The 24,185-nt window shown below is 58.4% G+C and overlaps 1 protein-coding gene across 1 annotated transcript; it reads right to left on the bottom strand.

The window, feature by feature from the left end:
* Positions 1–2,360: 2,360 nt before the first annotated feature.
* On the bottom strand, positions 2,361–23,098 carry RNF212 (ring finger protein 212). The gene is made up of 11 exons (XM_049708920.1): positions 22,968–23,098; positions 20,193–20,254; positions 16,578–16,652; positions 13,604–13,660; positions 13,311–13,369; positions 11,537–11,589; positions 11,389–11,449; positions 10,585–10,630; positions 8,386–8,449; positions 3,897–4,037; positions 2,361–2,365 (listed from the first exon to the last, which is right to left on the bottom strand). Exons 1-11 carry the CDS (start codon positions 23,074–23,076, stop codon positions 2,361–2,363), a joined length of 732 nt encoding a protein of 243 aa, XP_049564877.1. The 5' UTR covers positions 23,077–23,098.
* Between the last annotated feature and the right edge of the window lie 1,087 nt (positions 23,099–24,185).

Below are 24,185 nucleotides of genomic sequence, written 5' to 3'. Positions count from 1 at the left end.
CTACCTGAGTGCCTGGGGCTCGCTGGCGTGACGCGGTGTCAGGCCGAGGTGCTGAGGGCGGTGGGCAACGCTGCCTGGCGGTGGGTGAGAAGTGAACGAGCTGCTTCCCCATCCCTGCCACAGGTGGAGCCCTGCCCCCGCCCCGGGAGGGTGCGGACCCCACCCTCTTCCCCATCTTCTCACCCACGTGCGCCGTCCTTGACCGCGCAGTCTCATGCCCGGACTGGCCGGGGCTGACCTTCAGCCGCCGCCCACACCCACACTGCCCGCGGACTCCGTTGGGGGCCACACTTGGTATGCGGCAGGCGCTCAATAAATGTCTGGACACCTGCTTTAAGCCTTGGCTCCTGTTACTCTGACAACCACTCCGGGTGCTAGAGGGAGGGCGTGGGGCTGCGGGCGACCCCTGGCGCCAGGACAGCCGTGTCACCTCCACCCAGACCGCAGGAGTTTTACACAGCTCGACTGCTGCCCGTTGACAGCTTCTGGGCTAATAAGAAGCTTCTTTTAAAGATGTAACTGAACCCTGGCACGCTTTAGTCACACCAGGGAGCAGACATGAAAACACTGCTCTTCCTCAATACCTGAACCCCTCTGCATCTAAATTTTGGAGAGTTTCAAGAGAAGGAAGCCAGGGAAAGAAGGGTAGACAGCATTTAGGTTACGCTCCCTCTGTGTCCTTTCATGGTACCCCTTTCATAACCAAAGAACCTGGACCAGAGAGGGTGAGTGCCTTTCCCAAGGCTGCACAGCACGAAGTGGGCAATGGGGGTCTCATCTCTTTGTCTTGGGCCGTGCGGACTGTGAGGACACTGCCCACTGCAGGTGACCCTCAGGAAGCCCCAGAGAACAGCTGAGAACCAGGCGGACAAACCATCTGGGCAGCTACGTTCACCGTGTTTGTTGTTTTCTGTACTTTACGAGGGTCTGGCGTCTGGGGGCCTTGCTGACTCCCAGAGGTGGCGCCGGTCTGCCTGTGAGCGAGCGCAGCCGCCAATCCAGAGCCAGCTCTGAGCCCCCCTCCATCTGCTGCCCCACTCGGCCCTCATCAGCCCGGCTGGACCTCAGACAAGCGGGGCGGCCCCCACACCTGCGACCACAGAGACGGCTCAAGCCAGCCAACCTCAAGCCTGCCAGCCTCTCCCGCGGCCCTGCCGTTCCTCCCTTGAAAACCGCGGCCCAGGCTCTGGCCCAGGCCTCCGCCTCACCCCTCCTGGCGGCCGTGCCGCCTGCTTCCAGGGACCGTGAGTCCACCTTCCTCCTGCACGGCGGTGGCTCCTGATCTGTTGGCCTCACACACCCGACGGGTCCCGGGTACAGTCCTCTGTTCAGTGGCTACACGCTCGGCCCCACGACGGCAGGCAGCAGCACTTTCTCACGTACGCTTTACAGGACTTCATGGGGACAACGGCTGTCAACACAGCCGAGGCTACCGAGGCCTCAGGAAGTCAACAACTCATGGGTCGTGTGGGCAGCGCTCTGGCCACAGGAACAGCGGGTGCCAGGCCCTCAGTAGACCCGAGAACCATGAGCCACGGCAGGTCTCGGTCCTGAGGGCAGTGACCCCGGGCGCTGCAGGAGGCCCGGGCAGCACCGAGGAGCCGCCCCCTGGGCCGGTGCTACTGAAAGCCAATGACCAGACAAGGCCCCACAGCCAACAGGACACATCCAAGTCAGGGCCGAGCTTCTGTTCAGGAAAGCGGCGTGATTCAGTGCATTTGGAAAGATTTCCATTGAAAAATTTAAATGGAAAACATGGTGACATTTAAAGAGGGTAAGTTTCCAGGTCGAGAATGTGGGGACGCTCGTGTCCCTGTGTTGCCAGGTGGACAGGCTGCGTCCTGTGGACGAGACCTGGGCACTGGCGGGTGGGCGGCCCGAGACGTGGGAGCGGGTCGGCCTCGTGCACAAGCTCGTGGGACAGACCGGCAGGGGGCAAGGCTGAGGTGCCCGCGGCGCGTCAGCTCACCCAGGCAGTGCTTGCCGAGAAGGGGCCTCCAGCTGGATGGAGCTGACATCCGCGAAGCTCCTTCCCAAGACCGAGCATGAGACGGGACCACTTTAGGGCATCGTCTAAGACAGACAACAGCGGCTGTGCCCGGACGCCCACTGCTGCCTGCCTGGGAAGGGGCCGTGAGGCGGCCCCTGCCGCCTTGCCTGGGCCGTGAGCGGGCCCCTGTGCACCTGCGCCTTTGCGCTGGGGGTGAGAGCAGGAGGAAAGAGCACGGCCGGGGGTGACCCTGCAGGACCTGGGAGCGTACAGCTTTGCTGCGTGCAGAGCAGAGACCGAGCACAGAGAGGCTGCCCTGCCTGAGAGACGCCTGGGCGCCAGCTCGCGCAGACCCGCACAGCAGCCACGGTCACCCTGGAAGAGAAGCACGAGGTCAGGGGACTCACACTTGACGAATTCGAAAAGTCCTCCAAAGGCACAGTGAGCAAAGGGCAGAGACAGTCCTCAGAGCAAAGGGGAAAAGCGACTCGTCACACACGAGGACACGGCTGAGGGCGGCGACCCCTCACCAGAAACAAAGGAGGGGCCAGAGGCAGCAGGACGACTCGGCAGAGTGCTAAGAACAGTCATCTGAGAATTCTCTTCCCAGTGGGATTACCCTCGAAATGAACACATCATCATTCAAAGGTGACAAAAACTGGGAGAATTCACAGCTGGCCAAACTGCCCCACAGTAACACGGTACTTGGGTCTGAAAGGAACACCCACCGACAAGCACGTGGTCCCACAGGAAGGACGTGGGCCCAGAAACCTGACGAGCGCGAGGGGCGCGTGTGCGTCTGCCTCCTCTCCTGATCTTTGGGGCACGTGAGCTTCTGTAAGGGACGTCATCACAGGCCTGTCGCTGGGGTTCTATGTAACCTAAGTGGCTACACGTAATCAAAGCATCCCAGAGCAGCGGGTAAGCGGACCGCACGGGCAAAGCTGCCGCATGTGACCAGAATCCAGCTGGGCGGCCGGTAAGGCGCAAGGCTGCCCCCGAGGCAAGACAACAACGAGACAGCGCAAACATCAACGGAAGGCCGAGTCTCCCAGTCCGCTCTGGCTGCCACGCCACCAGCGCAGGCTGGGGCTTCAGCAGACGCTTATTTCTCACAGTCCCCGAGGCTGGAGCCCAAGATCAAGGCGCCGGCAGACCTGACTCCTGGTGATCCAGTGGATCCCGCTTCCCACCTGCAGACGGTGCCCTCCTGCTGTGTCCACACGTGACCTCTTCCCGCGCGTGCCGTCTCTCGTGAGGACACGAATCCTATCGGATTAGGGCCCACCCTCAGGACGGCGCTGACCTCCTAGAGACCCCCGACTCCGAATGCAGTCACAGCTCTGAGGGGACACGGGGCACTAAAAATAGTTAATGCCAAAGAAGGCAGTTAAGGAGATACAGATAAACAAAAAATCGCAAAAACACATGGCAAAGAGGCAGACATCAGTCCAAACCTATTAGTAACCATGCTGACTCAATGGACTGGACACTCCAGCCAGAGGCAGAGAGTACAAGCAGCATCCCACCACACACTGTCCACAAGAGGCACACTGTCCACAAGACAAGACACACACTGTCCACAAGAGGCACACTGTCCACAAGAGGCACACTGTCCACAAGATACACTGTCCACAAGAAGCACACTGTCCACAAGACAAGACACACACTGTCCACAAGACAAGACACACACTGTCCACAAGAGGCACACTGTCCACAAGACAAGACACACACTGTCCACAAGACAAGACATACACTGTCCACAAGAGGCACACTGTCCACAAGACAAGATACACACTGTCCACAAGACACACACTGTCCACAAGAGGCACACTGTCCACAAGAGGCACACTGTCCACAAGATACACACTGTCCATAAGAGGCACACTGTCCACAAGATACACACCGTCCACAAGAGGCACACCGTCCACAAGAGGCACACCGTCCACAAGAGGCACACCGTCCACAAGACGCACACCGTCCACAAGACGCACACCGTCCACAAGACGCACACCGTCCACAAGAGGCACACCGTCCACAAGACGCACTGTCCACAAGAGGCACACTGTCCACAAGAGGCACACTGTCCACAAGAGGCACACTCTGGCTTCAAAGACACAATCAGGCGAAAGCGAGGAACGAAAAGACGCCCCACGTAAACTGTACCCAATCTGAAATTAAAGAAAATTCCACCATCAAGATAACTCACTACTCGGGTACCAGCTTATGGATAACGCCTAAGACCCATACACTGAAAACGACGATTCCTCAGGTCAATCGGGGTCCAGTAAGCGGAGAGGCAGACACGTCAGGTCTATGGACTGGAAGACGCAGGAGTGTTGAGAGAGCAACTCCCCCCAAACCGATGAGCTCCTATCAACCCCCAGCAGGCTTTTTTGGTAGAATGTGACAAGTGGACCTTAAGATTCATATGGAAATGCAAAGCCCTTAGAAGAGCCAAGATTACTTTGGTAAATTAAGAACAAAGTGTCTGATCTCAAAACTTAACCGTAAAGCACAAGTAATCGTAACAATGTGGCATCTATGAAAGGAAGGATGGAGTATACTCGTTGACAGAACAGGAAGTCCAGAGGAAACCTTGACAGTTACGATCTATCAGCTACGTGCAATTTTGGACTGTTGGTTGTTCGTATACAGAATTACAACGGAGTTCTGCGTATGGATCTCGCACCCTGTAGCCTCCCCAAGCTCATTTATAATGCTTGACAGTATTCTTACAGACCCCTTGGGATCTTCTACAGTAAGACCAGCTGTCTACACAGTAGTTACACCTCCTCCTTTCCAACCTATGCGCCTTAATTTCTGCTCCGCTAGCGCCTCCAGGACAAGGCAAGTAGACGTGACGGCTGTGGGCATCCTTGCCCTGTTTCTGGTCTCCAGGGAAAAGGTTCCACCTCTAGGGTCTTGGCCACTCTGTGGAAGTGCCCTTCTAGTGCGTGTCTCCTAAGAGTTTCTACCACGAATGGCTGCAGAGTTTTGTCAAATTCTTTTTCTGTTGTAAAGATCTTGTTTTTTAGGTATTTCATTCTACTAATATAGTTAACTGATCTTCAGATGTCAATAACCTTGAATTCCTGAGATAAACCGCGCTTGGTGATGGTATATAAGTCCTTTTATATGCTGCTAGATTTGATGGCCTCGTATATTTTAAAGAATTCTGCACCAGTATTCACGAAGATTATGGTTCAGTTTTTTCCTCGTGTTATCTTTGGCTGTGCTATGAAGACACCACTGACATAAAATGAGTGGGGAAGTTTGATCCTCTCCTACTTTCTGAAAGAGTTTATGTAGGGCTGGTATTAGTTCTTCTTTAAATGTTTCAAAGAATTCACCCATGAAGCCAGTGAGAATTAGGCTTTTCTTTGTGCAAAGATTTTAAAATTACTAATTCAACTTCTTTACTTGATAGAGGTCTACCCAGACTTAGTATTTCCTCTTGAGGTAGTTTTGATATTTTCTAGGAATGTGTCCATTGCATGTAAGTCATCTACTTCGTTGACAGAGTTGTTCATAATATTCCTTATAATCCTTTTATTATCTGTAGGATGTGTAATGATGTTCCTTCTTTCATTTCTTATACTAGTAATTTGTGTTCTCTTTTTCTCTTGGTCAGTCCAGGCAAGAGTTTGCTCATTTTTTCGAAGGATAAACTTTAGGTTCCATTGGTTTTCTCTATTGTTTTTGTTTCCTGTTTTGTAGATTTCTACTCTGTTCTCTTGTAGCTTCTTAAGGTGGAGGCTTAGATTACTGCCTTTAGATCTCCTTCCTAATCTAAGCGTTTAAAGTTATACATTTCCCTCTAAGCCCCGCTTTACCTGCATCCTATAAATTTGGTACACTGTATTTTCTTCCACTCAGTTCAAGCTACTTTCTGATATTACTGTTGACGTTTTTTCTTTGGTCCATAAGCTAGTTATAATTGCATTGTTTAATTTCCAAATATTTGTTTTATTCTCAGAATTTTTTTCCTGTTGATTTCCAATTTAATTCCATCGTGGCCCCAAAATACACTCCGCGTGAACAGCCCTAAGCATCAGGGCCTGTTTTATGTGCCACTGTGCGGCCTTTTCTGGAGAATGGCCCATTTGCACTTGGGAAGACTGTGCACTCTGCTGTTGCTGGTGGTTCGCGTTTGTCGGATAGGCAGTCTCTTGTCTTCTTTCTGAGCACTTGTCTAGTTGTCCACCAACTACTGATAGTGGGCTACTGCAGCGCTCAAATCACGTGTTGAATTCTTTCTCTTTTTAACTCTGGCCTCGTGCATTTGGGGACTTTCTTCTGTGGCGTGTTTGCACTAACGGTTACGTCTTCCTGATAAATGACCTTTACTCATCATGCAATGCCCGTCTCTAGAGACGTTTCCCATCTTATGACCGTGTGTGTGACGTGAGGACAGCTGCTCCGGCTCTGCACTGGCTGCTGGCTTGATCCACCCTGTACGTTATCTCGTCTCAGCCTATTGGCGCCTCTGGCTCCGAGATGTGTCCCTCGCAGACAGCGCGCAGCAGTCTGACGTCTCTGCGTCTGCTGCACACTCATACCCGATGCTGTCCGTGGCTGACATCAGCGTGTCCACTTTGCTCTTTGTTCCCTACACGTCTCGTGTCTTTTTCGTTCCTGCTTCCCTCACAGCTTTCCGTCTCTGAAGGGAGAGCACTGAGCACCCCAGACCGGATGGTTGGCTCTTCTCTCCATGGGCAGCTTTTGCTCCACGTACCTGCTCTGCTGTCAGGTGTATACACGTTGGTAACTGTTGTTTTCCTGACACCCCGTTACCACGGGGTGTTCCTTCTGCTCCTGGTCTCCAGAACAGTCCTCGTCCCGGTCTGTTTCTCTGGTGCTCACGCCACGCCCCAGCCCTCATCTGGCTGCCACACGCACGGTGTCCTTCCACTTGGAACGTGTCTGTGCTGCTGTGGCTCAAGCACGTCTCTCGTGGGGAGCATGCGGGGCATCTCTTCCCTGGTGTGGCCAGTTGCTCACGGGTACTGGGTGGCTGACGTGCACCTGCACCTGCCATTCTATTTACTGGCTGCACCTCACTCTCTTTTCTGTTAGTCTGCCCGTGTCACCTTCTAAATGCTTTTCAATGTAATTATTTCAGTTCCTCTTTTAAACTGCATTTTTGTTTTTTAAAAAACTGAAGTATAGTTCATTTATAATGCTGTGCTAGTTTCAAGTGTACAGCTATGTGATTCGGTTATACACATATATATATTCTTCCTCAGATGCTTTTCCATTTTAGGTTGTTACAGGATGTTGATAGAATGGATAAACAAGGTCCTACTGTACAGCACAGGGAACTACATTCAGTATCTGCCAGACGCCCGTTTCCTGAGGGAAAGATGCTCCCAGCGCCGGGCTCTGCCCCGCAGGCCGGCCTGCAGACGCTGACCTGAAACCCACACCCGCACGGCAGCACGACGGTGGGGGCACAAGGTGGGGACGCTGGGCCGGGCACGAGGGCGGAGAGCCATTGACGCCCACAGGACACCCCAGGGCCCAGGGGAAACGCCACCTCCAAAACCAAGGGAACCCTGATGGGCGGACACTCCAGCTGCACAGGAGGATGGAGGCGGGAAGCATGAGGAAAGGGCCCTGGAGTGACCGATGGCCTGGGATCCCAGGGGAGGGCAGGGAAGGGGGACAGGAAGACACAGGCCTGACCTGTGAGCTGAGGCTGGGAGCACAGCGTCCACGAAGGGGAGAGGAGGGGAGGGGAAGGGAGGAAGGGGCAGGTGCAGCAGCGATTCCAAAGTGCAGAAGCAAATCAAGCCCCAACCGGGTGCTCAGGTGCAAGGGCGGCAGCAAGAGGCCCTAGACAGCCGCGGCTCAGAAAACGTACACCTCAGAGGCAACTATCAGAATCTCAACTTCAGCACGAAAAAAAGTGAATCTAAGGACGGAGATGCAAGAAGCAATGGCAAGAAGGAAAACAGAGGGGCTGACGATTAAGAATGGATAAGCATCTATCTCAAATGTAAATATTTCCATGACGACACACACCGAGGAAACTTCCAGGGCCTTGGCCCGAGTTTGGTGAGGGAGGGACTTGGGGTGGAGATGGGCGTGCGCCAGAGCCTAGTGCTTTGGGCAGGCGGGCAGGCCCACGCTGACCCCAGGGGAAGGGCCGGGTGCTCCCCCAGCAGCCACCCCAGCAAGCACCAGTAAGCACGGCAGGCCCTAGGATTCCTGTTCAAAGCCCAGGAGACGGGCCACGAGGGCCCGCCTCCCCTGTGCCAGGTCAGGTGGGGCCCTGGATGGACCCAGGAGGGGCCCGCTCTGGGGGAAACGTGCCTCCACATGGACCCACACCCACTGGGTAAGTCCTTCAGCACGTGTGGACCGGCGTAAGGTGGCGGGTCTCCACTTACCCATGCGTCCATCCCGAGGTGGACTGAGCAGGGAGATCCTTGTCAGGCCGGTGGCGACCTCACGCTAGGTTGTAAGAGGAAAACAATTGGTAACGTTCCAGACCTGCCGCTCTGGAGGAGAGAATCTCCTCATCTGCTAAGAACACAGCCCCTCAGTCTCATCTGCCTGAGAAACAAACTCCTGTCTGACCGCGTTCTGTGCGGGAACGTGGCCGAGTGGGCAGGGCCCACGGCGGTGAGTGGACGAAGGACCCACCGAGTGCTTTTAAGAGTCTCAGAAGAGGAAAAGTAAGCCAACTTCTTGGCTGACATTAGGAATTGCAAAGTCCTGAGTAAATCACTTGGGGAGCGTCCTGTCACCTTGAAATCCAGATGCTGACGGGCGTGGCTAGGGCTGGCGGGCAGTGCCCGGCGCCAGGCCTGCTCCACGCCACGCACGCGGCAGCGTCCGCCAGGCGGCGCCCCACCCCACCCCACCCGCTCTGCCCCTCGCTGTAACTGCGCGGTGGGACCTGGGGCGGGGCACACAGCCACTGCCAGGATCTGCCCCCCTCACTGTAACTGCGCGGTGGGGCCTGGGGCGGGGCACACAGCCGCTGCCAGGAGCCCAGGCTTGGCGCTGCTTCTGTGCCCGTCTCTTCATCTCCACAGCCCGTCCTGGCCCTTCCTGGGGCCCTAGACTCGGCCACCGCCCCACCTGCGCCCCTGCTGCGACCTCGGGCCCACCTTCCCAGCTCCCGCGCCCACGACGGTCCTTTGCTCCTGTCAAGCAGCCTCCCCGCCAGCTCAGCGGCGGCCTCGTTTCGGGGCACTCTCTGCAAACGTCCCCACCCCGGCCCTGCCTCCGGCTCACGCCTGCTGGCAAGACTCTGACCTTGGAGGGACTGGCCCCCACCCTCGAACGTCGCACTGCCTGGCAGGCTGCTGCCCACCCACCGGAGCAGCCTCCCCTCCCTCCCCGGCCCACCCACTCCAGGCCCGTGCCCAAGGCGAAGGCCTCTCCAGGGTCTGCGAGAACGGCAGGGCTGGCTTGGGGACGCTCACTGCTCAGGGTGCCCTCATCCCATTGCTGCAGTGGCTTTAACGTGGCTCGCAGTGAGCAGGGCCTGACCTCACAGCCCATCCTGCCGCTGCTGTCTCTCGGCTGCGTTCAGAGCCTCCCTCCAGCTCGGCCACCCTCCCCGGCCCCTCTGCGGCCGCCTGTGCACCGGCCTCTGCCCCTCCTCCCACCTCCGGCACGTCCTACATGTCAGGCCACGAGTGTCCAGCACAGGCCAACTCTGAAAAGTTATCGAAGAGAGGAGACAAAATCGCTCCTGTCGGGTTAGCACCTATCTGGGGGAGGCTCCAGTAACAGGCGAAACAGAAAGAGTTTAAAGATGCGGAGTGTCCAGGATGGTGGCTGTGACGCAGGTGAGCGCCGGCCGCGGCCCAAGCCGGGGAAGGGCACGGGCGCAGCACCTCCAGGAAGTGGAGGTGCTGAGACAGGCCCCCACAGGCCCCGCTTCTTCGAGCGCGCCGAGGAGCTGCTGTCGAGGATCTGGGTTGTTGGCAGCCGTACTCGGCTGCCCTCAGGATCTCAACGGTCACCCGGGCTCGGCTGCGAGCACATCTCTGCGTGGACGGCCAGGTGGTGAGGCCGGTGTGGCAGAGTGGGACCACACCCGACCAGGGCCGCCAAGGCCAGGGATGGCCCCAACCTTGGGCTGCATTCTCCACCGGCCCATCAGTCACCAAGTCCCCATAATGCAACCGGGCTGGCTTGTGGGACGTGACTGACACGCTGCGTCACGGCCTCCTCCACACACCTCACTCCGCGGGGAGCTCCTGCCACCAGAGGACGGGTGTTCTGGAGAGGCCCAGGCCCCGTGCCAGGAAGGTGTGGTGGGGCCGTGCGCGTGTGCGGCCCCTCAGGGTTCCACGGGGCCACGTCCTCACTGTAGGCCACATCCTGGAGGGGACGACCGGGAGGCCCCTGCCTGCTGCCCGCAGCGCCGCCTCCCCACCCCGCCCCAGCCCCGAAAGCCCAGTGGCCCCACAGCCGCCCCCCAGCCTCCCTCCCAGGTCCCTCCTGGGAGCCGCCTGGAGATTGGCCGCCCAGAGTCTGCGGAGCTGGCGTGCTCGAAGGTCATCAGCGACGAGAAAACCATCCACGCGGAGCATGTGGGAACCAGGCACGCGGCGAGCAGGTGCACTCACCTTTCTTCTCGGGGAGGGTGTGAGGTCAACCTCCATGGACTCCACCCTGTTACAGACAGTGAAACACGGTCACGGGCCTGGTTACGACCAAGTAACAAAAACACACGAGGCCCCGCGGGCGGCTCTCCCTCCGGCAGCTGCTGAGCACCAGGGGAGCCCGGGGATCACAGCCCCGCCGTGGCCAGCGAGACCTGCAAACCACCGCGCACCCACCCGAGGACACGGAAGCCCCCGCTGTCTGCCCTCCCGCCGCCTCCCCCCGAAGGCCCCCGCGTGGCCACCTCCTGGCTGGCTGCCCCCCTCCGGCCACTGTCGCTGGGCCCCTCCGCTTCCTGCTGGGCTTCCCGGAAGCAGGAGTACTACTTCCGTCCACCCTACTGCCAGGCCCACACGTTTCATGCAGGTAAGGCTCGACCCACGGCAGTTCCCTAATTAATCAGCCCAGAGGCTGGCGTGGGATGTGGCCAGGCGTCCCCGCAGGAGCACAAGGCGGCGGGAAGAGGGCGTGCTCCCTACTTTCTGAACGAGCTTGGGGTGGGGGCGGCCTGGCTGATGGGGCCTCGGGCGCCCTCATCCCACTGCTGCCCGTGGGCTCGACTCCAACCTCCCAAGAGAAACACCCCCCCTCTCGTCCTGTTTCCTCCACGTCCCTCTGTCCCAGTGTCAGAGGAGGGTCCTGGGGACGACACCCAGCTGCCCAACCCCGGGTCACGTGACCACCCCCACCGATCCCTGCGGCCACATACCCCTGCGTCTGAAACACTGCCCGCTGACGTTCGGGGGTTGGGGGCTGGGGGTGCACACCTTGCAGAGGCTGATGAGTCAGGCGGCATGAAGAGCGGCCCGTTGGGCTTTGTCGAAGGAGCTGTGGCGAGAAACCTGGTGCTGGAGCCGATCGGGTCCACTCCGTACCGCGTCACAACCCTCCCCTTCCGGGCGTCACTTTACTTACTTGAAACTGGAGTTTTTATTGTGCTGAAAGCCGTTTGTTGTGACAATCTCACACTAAATAGATGGAGAAAAGGCATTAATTGAGCCATAAACGTTTACTTCCAGGTAATTCCTTCCAACCTGAAGGTAAAGAAAACAGAAACAGCCTCTGTTCTCCATGGCGCTGCCCCCTGGCCCCTCCACAGCCTCAGTGACTGCACACGCCTAGCTGCATCCCACAGGAATGGAGGGAGCTCCTTCTGACTCACCAGAGCCCAAGACAGTGCTGAGAACACAGCAGGCGCTGAATAAAGGCCTGCTGAGCGGCCCATCAACCGGCAGGGGGACTGGTCGTGCTGGGGCCCAGCTCCCTGAAGGGCACTCACTCTCGCTTCCAAGTGACTCAGTGGAACAAACTGGGTGCCACGCTGGGTGTGTGGGGAGGGCGAGTGTCCAAGGCCCCGCCGAGACAGGCCCTGTGACAGGGTCAGCAGTGGTGACACCATGCCGTGCTTGGCGGGGCAGACCCAGGCAGGCGCGTCGGGGGCACAGGCTCCCCCCAGAGGGAGACGCAGGCCAGTGGTGCATGCAGAGCCGTCAGCGGGTGGGCCTGGCACAGAACCACCGCGCCAGGAACGCTCCACCTGGAGCCCGAGGGAAACGGGCAGATTGGGACCCTGAAGATGCCAGGTGGGAAACAAAGCGCTGTGAGGCAGAGCGAGAATACAGCACCAAAAATGGCCAGGGATGGGCTGGAAGGGTGAGAGCAGCCGGACAGACGCGGGGAGAAGGCGTGCGCGGTGGGGCGGAGAGGGCGCCGCAGGTACTGGGGTCTGAAGGAGCAGGCCACCAGGTGCAGACACCAGGTGGGGACAGAGCCACAGAGGGAGAATGGGAAAGGTAAGGGCTGGACATTTTCCAGAATGAAGGAAAGACATGATTCCACAGAAAGAAAGCGAACTGCACACCAAGGAGGACAGATCCCAGGGACTGGCCCGGGGGCCTCTTGTCCCCGTGTCAGGGTCAGGCCTCGCCCGCCACAGGAGGTGTCGGCCGCGCTGTTTCCCGCAGTCCTTCAGGGAAGGGAGGGCCTCCTCTGCCGCGGCGCTGGCCCGCAGCTCGCCGACCCCAAACACGCCTTCACGGGCGGCACCGGCAGCTCATGCCCCATCACGAAGGCGGGTGGGTGGAGGCCTCTTCACCCCAGACGAGGCTGAGTCCACACTGGCAGGCGCCCAGCTCCGACTCTGGCTGGTGGCCCCGGGCGCCCACGCTGCCCGGTGCAGCGAGGAGGCAGGAGTCCACGCACTGGGGCGGGGGGGTCACTGCTGGCAGACAGCAATCCCGCAGCTTAACCTGTGGCCCCCAAGCTGGGACTTCTGAACGTCCATTGCGTTCATACCAGGTCTCATGAAACCGAGAACGTGGCTGAACACGGGTGGTGCCGTACTGACCCCCGGGGGCCAGTGGGCCCAGGGCTGCCACAGGGCCCGGACCAGGGCACGGGTGTGCTGCACGCGCTCTCCGGGGAACTGCAGACGGGGTTAACTCTCCTCCAGGCCCCCTCCCGTCACCCCAGGAACCACTGGGGGGCCCCCCAAGGGGAACCACTCATGTTTTTTAAAAATCTTCTTTTTTGTCTCCCTTTCCTCCCCTCCAGTTTCCTGCACTTTTGCTTTGACAGAAGTTTCTAGCCAACGGAAGTGCTCTTTCCTCTGCACCCCTGGTTACGACAGGGCTGAGACAGACGAGCAGTCACGACAGGCCCACTGCCACCCTCGCGCCCCGGGCCTCACCTCTGCGGCTGCCCCATCCTCAGCGCTGACTTCCTGAGGGACTCTTCCAGCTGAGAAATCTAAACACAATTGAACGACTTCCAGTTACCACACGCACTACACCAAGCGACAGTTCAGACGGAACACGTGGATCCTCAACTTCTTAAACCACAAAGCAGAACGTGAGTTATGTGGCAGTGGCCCTCACACTATTTATGAGTGAACGTGCACCAAGTCCAGGTCACCAGGTGTGTAGGGAAAAGCGCTGGGTGACGCGACCACTGTTCTCCTCGCCGCCAGCCAACTGGAGTTACCTTTTCTCCGTAGAAGGCTAACAGTCTCCTCCTGTGCTTTTCTTGAAATTCTAAAACCTGCAAAGACAACACGTGTCAGCGGCTGATGCGCGCGTGGCGGCTGCCGCAGAGGCCGCTGGGGGCTTCCTGCAGCCGCCAGCTCTTCCCAGGACGTGGCCCCGCTGCAGCCTGGCAGCCAGAGCAGATGCCGGCAGAGCCCAGGCCGAGGACGGTCACGGCCAGGCGCACTCCACCCAGAGGCAGCAAGGGCCGCGGGTTCCACGTGAGGACCGCGTGGGCAAGGGGGCTGCTGTGCCTCCCTTCCGTGTGGCTTCAGTGGCCCTTGGGGCCCAGGCCATGGGATGCGACACATTTCACAAGGGCCGATCACCATGTGCTGTCCCTCAGGCAACAGCAACTGGATCACAGATGGCCTCCTGACCAGACAGACCAACCAGGAACCCTCTGACCTGCCACCCCGACTGGGCCTGCGCCGGGCAAGAACGCCACCAGGCAGACAGGCAGGGCCGTGCCATTCCTGGAGCCCAGCGACCTTGACTGGACATCCGGGGCCAGCAGCACCTGCAACCAGCAGTGTCCCTGGTCCTCCATTTATAAGAGCCCCAACCTCCTTGTCTGTGGTGCCCAGAGCCTGGACCGGCCCCTGAGAGTGCCCGTGTACATTAGAAGACGGCGACTGTGATTTCCTCAAGGGAAGAGAGCTATTTTCACCACTAGAGTTTCAGACAACGACACCCACTCTCTCAAAACACCACACTGAATTGCTTAAAGCTAATTCTTGTCGCTGTCTGCGCACAGCTGACACACAGCAGAACCGGGTGTGGGGCAAGCTGGGATTTGAAGTCCACATTGTATAAACGCGTCACCCACTTCATTCCCCCCAGGAATCTGCCAACGTGAGTGCAAACATCCAGGGACGGTGGCCTTTTCCCTGGGGCTCACTGGTCTGGTCCAAACTGAGGGAAAGGAGGCTGGCCCAGCCCACCTCCAGAGGGTGGGGCTGTGGTCAGGAGGGACAAACCCTCTTCAGAGTCTCCTGACCTCCTGGCTCCTACATCCTGAGGGATTCAGAGCCCTTGGGGCAGGAGACATGCTCCACAGTGCTCCAGTGAGCCCCCCCACTCCATGAGACCAGGGGCGCGTGTCTCCACCCAGGGGAGGGGCGATGGGCACAGGTTCTGCCCAGAGCGTCAGCCTGTGGAAGGGTGCCCCAAGGGGACCCCAAGGCCGCCGCTGCACAAAGTCCTCATGATTTGCGAGGTCCTGTCCCAGAAAGGCTCGGGACCGCACCAACGGCTCTCAAGTCCTGCTGCCCCCGGGCCTCAGCAGGCAGACTTCTGAGTCCTCACTCCGGGCGAGGTGAAGCCCCCGTCAGCCCGTGACCGGGTGCCTTTTCCTCACAGCGTGCAGGGCACTGAGGCAGGGCCGTGCACAGCTGGGAGGGGTTTTGTACAGACAGTTCTCAAGCCACCTTCCCCAATCACCTTCAGCAAGACACAGTGACAGTCACCTGTCTCCACAGCTCACTCCTCCGTGTGTCCTACGCCTGCAGCGAGAGACTAATGTCCCGCGCTGACCCCTGACCTCCTGTCTTGGTGCAGGGCCCAAACTGAGAAACAGGCAGCACTGCCTCTGGGAGCAGCCCCGGGCCGTTCTGGAGCGGCTGGCACACGGGACCCCGCCTCGCAGGCGCTGGGGCTCAGCAAGGCCTGTGGACAGGCCAGTGGCTACCTCGACTCTGGCAGGCCATTTCTGAATGAAGACCCTGGTGAGGACAAGAGTGCAGGCCCTCTGTGGCTGACACAGACGCAACAGGACAGGTGAGGCCGCAGCAGGGGCGGGGCCCCGGGCAAAGCTGGCCCTGGGAGAGGGGCCGGCCGGTGGGTGCCTGAGCGGCAGGCGAGAGCAGCCCCACTGAGGGCGCAAGGCTCACGCGGGCTCGGGGGCAGCCCGGACCCTGTGGCCACACGCCGTCTGCACTGGCTGGGGCGCCTGAGGCTGAGCGCTGCGGCCTCGGCAGGGGTCAGATGGTCCCAACAAAACGAAATGAAAAAGGGCTCGAGTCCTCATGCAGCTCTGGCCCCGGGGACCTGGCCGGAAAGAGGGGCCCACCGCAAAAGGGGCGATGCGGGCAGTCCCTGACCCCCGACCCCAGCACTCACCTCGTGCTGATGCTGAGCCTTGGGGCACCCCTGCGTCCCCCTGGAGCAGTCCCGGGATGATGGGGGACAGCCATGGCCCCACCGGTGCTTCTGGCCACGTCGGAGCCAGAGAGCAGCCTCCCAGGGGAGGGGATGGTCTCTGCAAGCTGGCTGACCACGGCCTCCAGACATGCAGGCCAAAGGGCGAGAACGGTCAGGCGAGCGGCGCTGCCCCAGGGAAGGGCCTCGGCCTCAGGCAGCTCCCGGCCACTCCTCCACACGGCCTCTGAGGGCAGGTGGCAGGCAGCCAGCAGTGGGGGTTGCGCCTTTGACAGAAGGACAGCCGGGGGGACCACAGGCTGTCCAGTGACGTCCAGGGAGGAACGTGCAGAGGGCACGGATGGCGGCATTAGAGGCTGGGCACGGGGGCGGGGCGAGTGTGTGAAGCAGCAAAGGGGGCACGTGCACAGTGACGAGGAGGGTCGGGCAGGCACGGATGCCACGGGGGCCACAGGGTGGGCGAGGGCTGCACAAGTGACCCCCAGGAGAGGACAGCGTCACAAAGCGGCCCACCGCCCGGAGTCCAGACAGCCCCAGCCCCACCTCCCAAACCCCAGATCTAAGGTCCGTCCCTCGCATCGTGAGGCTCAGTGGGGCGTCCTGACCAAGCGACCACTGTGTCCTGACACCCAGCAAAGGCACAGAGACCACGGGACAGAGAGCGCGGCTTCGCCACAGCGGGGGTGGGAGACACTCGCCGACCGTGTGCCCAGAATGGACTGGTCTCCACAACACCAAGTCTCCAAGGGCTGAGGGCAAAGCCTAGGACTCACCTGGGAGGTCTCCCTTGCGTACTTCCTGCACAGGCCGTCTATGCCCATGAAGAGCGCCTGGATGTCGGAGTCCGTCTGAAAGAGAAAAGGCTGTTTCCTCTGCCACGGGCCAGGGCTCTACGTGCTTCAGGGCCCAGACTCAGCCACAAGGACGTCACGGCTGCGTCCAAGGGGCACCGAGTACTCCACGGCGCGGGTGAGGGACGGTGCCCCCTCCTCGAGGACCAAGGGCAGTGCTGAGGGGCTCCAGGCGGCTGGGGGGAGCCGTGTACAAAGGAAACAGTGAAATCAGAAGTGGGAAGAGCGATGGGCACGACTTCAAACTGCTCACAAGTACGTGTTATTTATTTTATTTTTTAAAATAAATTTATTATTTATGTTTGGCTGCATTGGGTCTCCGTTGTTGTGCATGGGCTTTCTCTAATTGCGGAGCACAGGCTCGGTAGTTTTGGCACGTGGGCTCAGCAGCTGTGGCACGCAGGCTCTAGGCGTGGGGGCTTCGGTACCTGTGGCTAGCAGGCTCAGTAGTTGTGGCTCACGGGCTCTAGCACGCAGGCTCGGTAGTTGTGGCGCACGGGCTCAGTAGTTGTGGTTCACAGGCTCAGTAGCTGTGGCACGTGGGCTCAGTAGTTGTGGCGCATGGGCTCAGGAGTTGTGGCTCGCGGGCTCTAGAGTGCAGGTTCGGTAGTTGTGGCACATGGGCTTAGTTGCTCCGTGGCATGTGGGATCTTCCCGGACCAGGGCTCGAACCCATGTTCCCTGCGTTGGCAGGAGGATTCTTAATCACTGCGCCACCAGGGAAGCCCCGTGTTGAGTTATTTAAAAAGCAAACATGAAAAAGTAGGGTTTACGAACTGGCACCTGCCCACGTACACTCCTCGTACAGATACACCTGCCTCCCACCGCCACCCACCACCCGGCCACAGCAGCACGAGAGACACAGAAGGGCCGGGACAAGGACACACACAGGCCGATGAGACCAGGAGCCTGGGCCCCTCCCAGTCTGTACCAAGCGTACAGGCCCAGCCGCTCCCCATCTCCGCTGAAATGACAGGAACACTGCACTTAGGGAAAGCGAGATCCGAGCTAGAAACTAGGAAATGCACTCGAAGGGCCAGGGCCCCCAAGGAGCCTCTGGAGGACCCTGTGGAGGGGCGGCTGCAGGGGAAGCAGCTCCAGAATCCACTGCCGGCTCGGAGGAGGGCTGAGCAGGGCGCCAAGAGGGCAGGGGGCCCGTGGCAAGGGCTCCGTGTGCACGCGAGCCCCGCGCTTGACCTTTGCCCGAGACCCTGGACAGCACCCAATGTCTCGAGCCCCGTCTTCCAAGGGAAACAGGACAGAAGCCACACCTCCCCTGAGGGCCTGGGTGAGGCCTACACCCTAGGGGCAGGGGCCCCAGTGAGTGGAGACCAGACTGATGCCCACACAGAACCCGGTTCTACACAAAGACCTCCATGGGCCAGGAGGGAGGTGAGGGTGTCAGCACTGACCTGTCAGGGCCCAGGGCCTTCCTTTTTTTTTTTTTTTTAAATTCATTTTTATTGGAGTATAGTTGCTTTACAATGTTGTGTTAGCTTCTACTGCGCAGCAAAATAAATCAGCCATATGTATACATATATCTCCACCTTCTAGGACACTACAGTGCATTAGGTAGAGGTCCCTGTGCTAAACAGTGTGTTCCCATCAGTTGACTATTTTACATACAGTAACAATAGCATATATGTGTCAATCCCAATCTCCCAATTCCTTCCACCCCACCCCTTTCCCCCTTGGTATCCATACGTTTGTTCCCTATGTCTGTGTCTCTATTTCTGCTTTACAAATAAGATCATTTATATCATTTTTCTAGATTCCACATATATGCATTAACATATGAAATTTGTTTTTCTCTTTCTGACTTACGTCACTCTGTATGACTGTCTCTAGGTCCATCCACATCTCTACAAATGACCCAATTTCATTCCTTTTTATGGCTGAGTAATATTCCATTGTATACACGTACCACATCTTCTTTATCCATTTCTCTGTCGATGGACATTTAGGTTGCTTCCATGTCCTGGCTATTGTAAATAGTGCTGCTATGAACACTGGGGTGCATGTGTCTTTTTTTAAAAAATTAATTTATTTATTTTTGGCTGCACTGGGTCTTTGTTGCTGTGTGAGGTCTTTTCTCCAGTTGCGGTGAGCAGGGGCTACTCTTTGCTGCAGTGCGCCGTCTTCTCATCGCGGTGGCTTCTCTTGTTGCGGAGCACGGGCTCTAGGAGTGCGGGCTTCAGTAGTTGTAGCACGTGGGCTCAGCAGTTGTGGCCTCGCGGGTTCTAGAGCGCAGGCTCAGTAGTTGTGGCGCACAGGCTTAGTTACTCTGCAGCATGTGGGATTTTCCTGGACCAGGGCTCGAACCTGTTTCCCCTGCATTGGCAGGTGGATTCTTAACCACTGCGCCACCAGGGAAGCCACATATGTCTTTTTGAATTATGGTTGTCTCTGGGTATATGCCCAATAGTGGGATTACTGGGTCGCACGGTAGTTCTATTTGTAGTGTTTTAAGGAACCTCCATACTGTTCTCCATAGTGGCTGTATCAATTTACATTCCCACCAACAGTGTAGGAGGGTTCCCTTTTCTCCACACCCTCTCCAGCGTTTACTGTTTGTAGATTTTTTGATGACGGCCATTCTGACCAGTGTGAGGTGATACCTCACTGTAGTTAAGGCCCAGGGCCTTCCTAAGGGGAAATACGGATGGAGTCCCCGAATGGGACAGAAGGGAGAGGGAGTGATTGCACTCCACACGCACGGAGACCCCAACAGAAAGCCCTCGCTTTCCCACTTCTAGGAATTTATGCTCTAGAAATAGTCTTACAAGTATGCGGAACTATGGTAAAAAAAAAAAAATGTTCACTGTAAGATTGTTTGAAATAGAAAAAAACCCAAAAAACCCAAAGGTTTACCAATAGGAAAATACTGTCATACCGTGCAATCACTTCTAGAGAATGTGGGTGTGTACATTTTAGAAAATGTAGTGTCAACTGGGAAACACCCCATAAAAGGTAAATCACACTAACACGCAGAGAAGGATCCAGAGAAGGACCCACGCTCCTGGCTGTCATCAGCTTCGGGAAGTAGGGCCTGGGGGACTTGCACATTCTCTGTTATGATTCTCTGTTACGTTTGAGTTTTGTGTAATTTTATATTTGTAATCAGAAAAGCAATTTTTATAGATTAAACATCAGATCAAATACACATCTTAGACCTTAAATGTGAAGGAATCAATTCACCGACTTTCCCTCAGCCCTCTTAATTGGAAATGACCCCAGGAAAACCAAACTGCACCACCTTCCTGAGGAGCTGGTGTTGTATTGAAGAAACACAGGCACCCGACTTCTGTTCCCAGGAGCACCACACCTCCTAATGGGGCCAGGCTCTGGCTAAAGAGAAAGTTGTGCAAGGTATTCAGAACCACGCTATTGGACTTTATGCAGAAAGCTTGTAAGATCTCCTACTGCACGCAGCAAAACAAACAAAAGTTTTAGACACCGCAAATGACTAAAAATTGAATGTCACATTTAAAAAGAAACACTGTGATTAACTTTCAGATACTACAGATTTCAACTTACACGTTTCGAAAGCAGAACTGTACGACATGGAACTTTACAGATCAAGCATTCATCCCTTTTACCTGTAATAGAAAGCATATTTTATTCTATTAGAGTGAGTAGTGCTTTTAAATACGTATAAATGCAGACCTTCTTGCAAAAGTACACAGAATTACAGCACTTGCAGTGGACATGCCTGTGGGCGTGCACATAGCCGAAAAGACTTACATAAGTAACAATCTTTTTTTTCTTGTTTTGCAAATATGCTCCAAAATGGTGGCCATAAAGATCAACAACACAAACTTAGATCAGTCCCAGATATTTCTTACAATCAGGTTCTATAGGAAAAACTTAACTTAAAATTTTAAACTCTACAAAATGGAAAGCTCCTCCCACCCACCTGGGGGCTACAGTGTTCTGCTCTGCCCCACGGCCTCACCCCTGCGGCAGCTGGGACAGCTCGCCTGGCGTCGGAGCATTTACTGAGCTCCTGAGACAGGCCAGGCAGTGCCGGGGCTGAGCACGGAGGTGTCACGTCCCCCGGGCCGCCCCCACCCCTCGCTCGGCCTCCTCCCTGTGGGGTGCCCGCCTCCACAGGCTCCTCCCCCACCGGCTGGCCCCGCACCCCCAGGGCTCCCCCCACTCCGTCCCCCTCGCTTCCAGCTCCTGGTTCGGCCCTGCCTGGTCCTCACAGCCTCTGATCTTGGCTTCTCCACTAGGCAGCTTGGAGGCCAGCCGTCGGTCCACATCCACCGCCACGGGTCCTTCCAGGCAGCACAGCAGCCCAAACCCGGGGCTGCCTCCCCGCCCCCCCAGTTCAACACGGCTGAGAAGCAGGATTCCAACACTGCGGAATCTGCAGCATTGCTGGGCACCCCTCTGCTTTTCTTGGTCATTTTCCCCCAGTTCCCTGCAGGGGGTACTCAAACAAGCCCCCATGTCGTCTACTGAGGAAAAGGCCCGTCATGCGCACCTCTCTCCGCCTGCACCACTCGGCCTCCTTCCTCTGTCTTAGGCCGACAGCCCCCAGGCCAGGCCTAACCCTCCACCCTGTGCTCACCTCCTCTCCTACCCACAGCCCTGAGGGCTCCCGTCCTGGCTCAGACGCCCTCCCACTAAGCTCCGCCCCTAGCCCTCCCTGGTACTTCCCAGCCCCGAGCCAGCCTGTCCCCACCATCCCCATAGCATCACGCAGGTCACCCAGCCACTAAGGCCAGGGCCACATGCGGATGTGCTGGCTGACTGTGCTGGGATGCCTGGTTTGACGTTTCTGCTTTCTCTTCTCCTCACAGCCTCCTCCTGTCTCTACCCACCTTCTTTAGGAAATGCTTTTCCCCAGGTGAGAACAGGATCCTCCATCCCCTGCCTTCAGCCCTCCCGTCACCGCAGCATCTCCACTCTCTTCTCTGCACTAACCTCTCCCTGCTGCGCTCCAGCTGCCCGGACTCCCAGACCCTCGCGTGTCCTCACAGCCCCTCGGTCTCTCCCTGCATGGCTCTCCTTGGAACCTCCGTGTCCAAAGGTAAGGTCCTGGGCCTCACCCCAAACCCGCTGTCTCCCCGCAGCGTCCTGGATGGCCACAGGAACCCCACCGCCAACCCCGGCGAGCTCCACACGCTGGAAACCGAGATGCCTTTCTGCACCCAGGTCTGCCCAACCTGCCCGCTGCTTCTGTCCAGCCCCGTGGGCGGCTGTCCTGCTCTGACACCTCTCCCCTGTGCAGGGTGCCGCTTCTTCCCCAAGTCCTGCCGCCCGCCAGGTTCCACTTACCCCGGCCACGCAGACCGAGACTCAGCCAGCCCACCCCTGGGCACGCGACGGTGCTCACCCCCAGACCCCGCATGAACATGCCTGCAGCACCACCGGTGACAGCCAAAGCCTGGAAGAGCCCGAGGGTCAGCCGCGAGCTGGGAAATACACCAGGACACGGCGTCGGTCCCGAGCAGCAGGCAAGGGGCACCAGGGGCAAGTGTGCACCGAGGATCCCGCAGCGAGGGGCCCAGGCAGGGGCCACCCGGGGCGGGCGTGTGTGTGGGGAGCCTGCTGCCCGCTGGACCACCCGCTCACCGGCGTTAAACAGTCCAAGGCGATGGACACCAACGCGGGTCAGGACAGTGGTTTCCCTTGAGGAGGCCTGGGGTGTGTGTGTGTGAGATGTTCTGATTCTTAATCTGTGACCTGGTTTCACAGGTAGGTCACTTTATGAGAATTCACTGTGTTTCCATTTAGGCTTTTTTCCTGTATAAACTCTATACGTCAATAAAAACATTTCACAAGAAAAAAAGTACACGTCGATCACGTCACTGCCCGCTGCCCACGGTGGGGGTGGGCCGGGGCCTCCCTCGCAGTCCTCTCCCGCCTCAGGCCTCCTCCTTCCTCCCACCCCCTCTGCCGGGGACACTTCTGCACCCCCCCCCCCCCCCCCCCCGCTTCTGGCTGCGCGTGTCCTTACAGGGACCAGCCTGAGGTTGGACCCCACGTGGCAGGCGGGCCAGTGCCGGAACTGAGACACTCGGCCGGGGTGCTGCCCGCCCTCCCTGTGGCCCCTACAGGCCCTGCCCCCCCCAGCCCGCAGGCAAGCGCCCAAGAGTCGCCAACGGGAGCCTCTCGGCCTGTGCCCCGCCACCCCCGCACGCCCCGCCCTCCCCCAAGGCCCCCTGCTCCGAAGGTCCTCTCCCCACCCTCCAGGCCCGCTGAGGGCCCCTCCCCCGGAAGCCCCTCCGCCCCCCCCACCAGCCCAGGGGTCCAGGTGTGGGCCTGGCCCGAGGGCCCTCAAAGCCCTGACCCCACCCTGACCTTTGCGCAAGCAGACATCGCAGTACACGTGGCCGCAGTTAGTCAGGCTGAAGCACGCCGTCCCCTGGGGTGGCTGGAAACAGCGATTACAGAACACCCAGCCGGCCATGCTTCGGAGCGATTTCCGCTGCCGCCAATGCTGCTGCCCAACCGAAGCCCTCCTGAGACCCACGCGAGACCTGGACGCGGGATCTGGGCGTGGCCCGAGGGCTGCAATTCCACGCCTGCGCACCGCCAAAACTCATGTGTTGGAAGGTACCAACCCGGGAAGAGAGGGAGGTTAGAATTAGACTTTCCTCTCTGAGGGTTGTTTTGGCTGGACGTCGGGGAGGAGGAACATACAGGCGAGGACCTGGCCTCGCTCTTTCCAACGCTGCAACCTCCAGCGATTCTCCTGAGGGCAGCGCGTTATAGTCCAGGACCTATGTGGGCCCCCAGGCGGCGCCGAGGTGGGTGCGCCGGGACGCCGGCGCAGGCGCAGAGCTGTGGGAGGCCGCTGCACCTCACAGACCGACAGCGGGCCGCCAGAGTCAGGCGAGACCCACGCCTGAGGGTTGGGTGGAAGTAATCACATGGAGGCGGGATGTGCATCGACCTTGAGACACGGTGAGCTGAGCGGACCGGCTAGGTGGACCAGGTGGCCCCTCGTGCCCTCCATTTTGCGGGGCGTGGGGAGGTCAGGGGGAGGGCCCCTCGGTGCTCGCCGTACTGGGAGTGGGAGGCGTAGGGTCCTTGGGGCCCCGGAGGATGAGGGCCGGGAGACAGGAGGGACCAGAGGAACAGCAAGGGGGTCTGGGCCGTCGGAGGTAGGGGATGGGAAACTCTGGGGCCGGGGCATTAGGAGACCTGGTAGCCCAGGACGAATGTCAGGATCACGATGGGGTGTGAGTGGGGCCCGGGGCCCACTGTCTGGACCCCATGGTCGAGGTGGGCCGGGTCGGGCCAGGCGCCGTTGCTTGCACATGTGAAAAGGCTTGACCTGGGGGAGGTTATTTCGCTTTTAAAAACGGTGGATAGGGGAGTTGGTGGAAGGGACTCTCTGTACTGTTTTTTGTAACTTCTAGTGAGCTTACGCTTATTTTAAAATTTAGAGGAAATAAATGGAAGTTGCTTTCCCTAGAATTACACTCCTCGCGGGATGCCCCATCCTCTCCGAAGAGCAGTTTCCATCCGCCTATGGAGGTGGATCAGAGTGGGACCCACTGAGAAAACTTGGTT

This window comes from Orcinus orca, chromosome 4 (genome assembly GCF_937001465.1).
Source record: "Orcinus orca chromosome 4, mOrcOrc1.1, whole genome shotgun sequence".
Classification (NCBI taxonomy): domain Eukaryota; kingdom Metazoa; phylum Chordata; class Mammalia; order Artiodactyla; family Delphinidae; genus Orcinus; species Orcinus orca.
The sequence above is the reverse complement of the archived record's forward strand: the minus strand, read 5'-3'. Positions and strand labels throughout refer to the sequence as shown.

Coding starts and splice junctions, on each gene's coding strand:
- RNF212 (XM_049708920.1), bottom strand. CDS start 23,076: ATGGCCGGCTGGGTGTTCTGTAATCGCTGTTTCCAGCCACCCCAGGGG. Junction 13,661..16,577: donor ACGCAAGGGAGACCTCCCAG/GTGAGTCCTAGG, acceptor TTGTCTTTGCAG/GTTTTAGAATTTCAAGAAAA. Junction 11,590..13,310: donor AGGATGGGGCAGCCGCAGAG/GTGAGGCCCGGG, acceptor CCATCTATTTAG/TGTGAGATTGTCACAACAAA.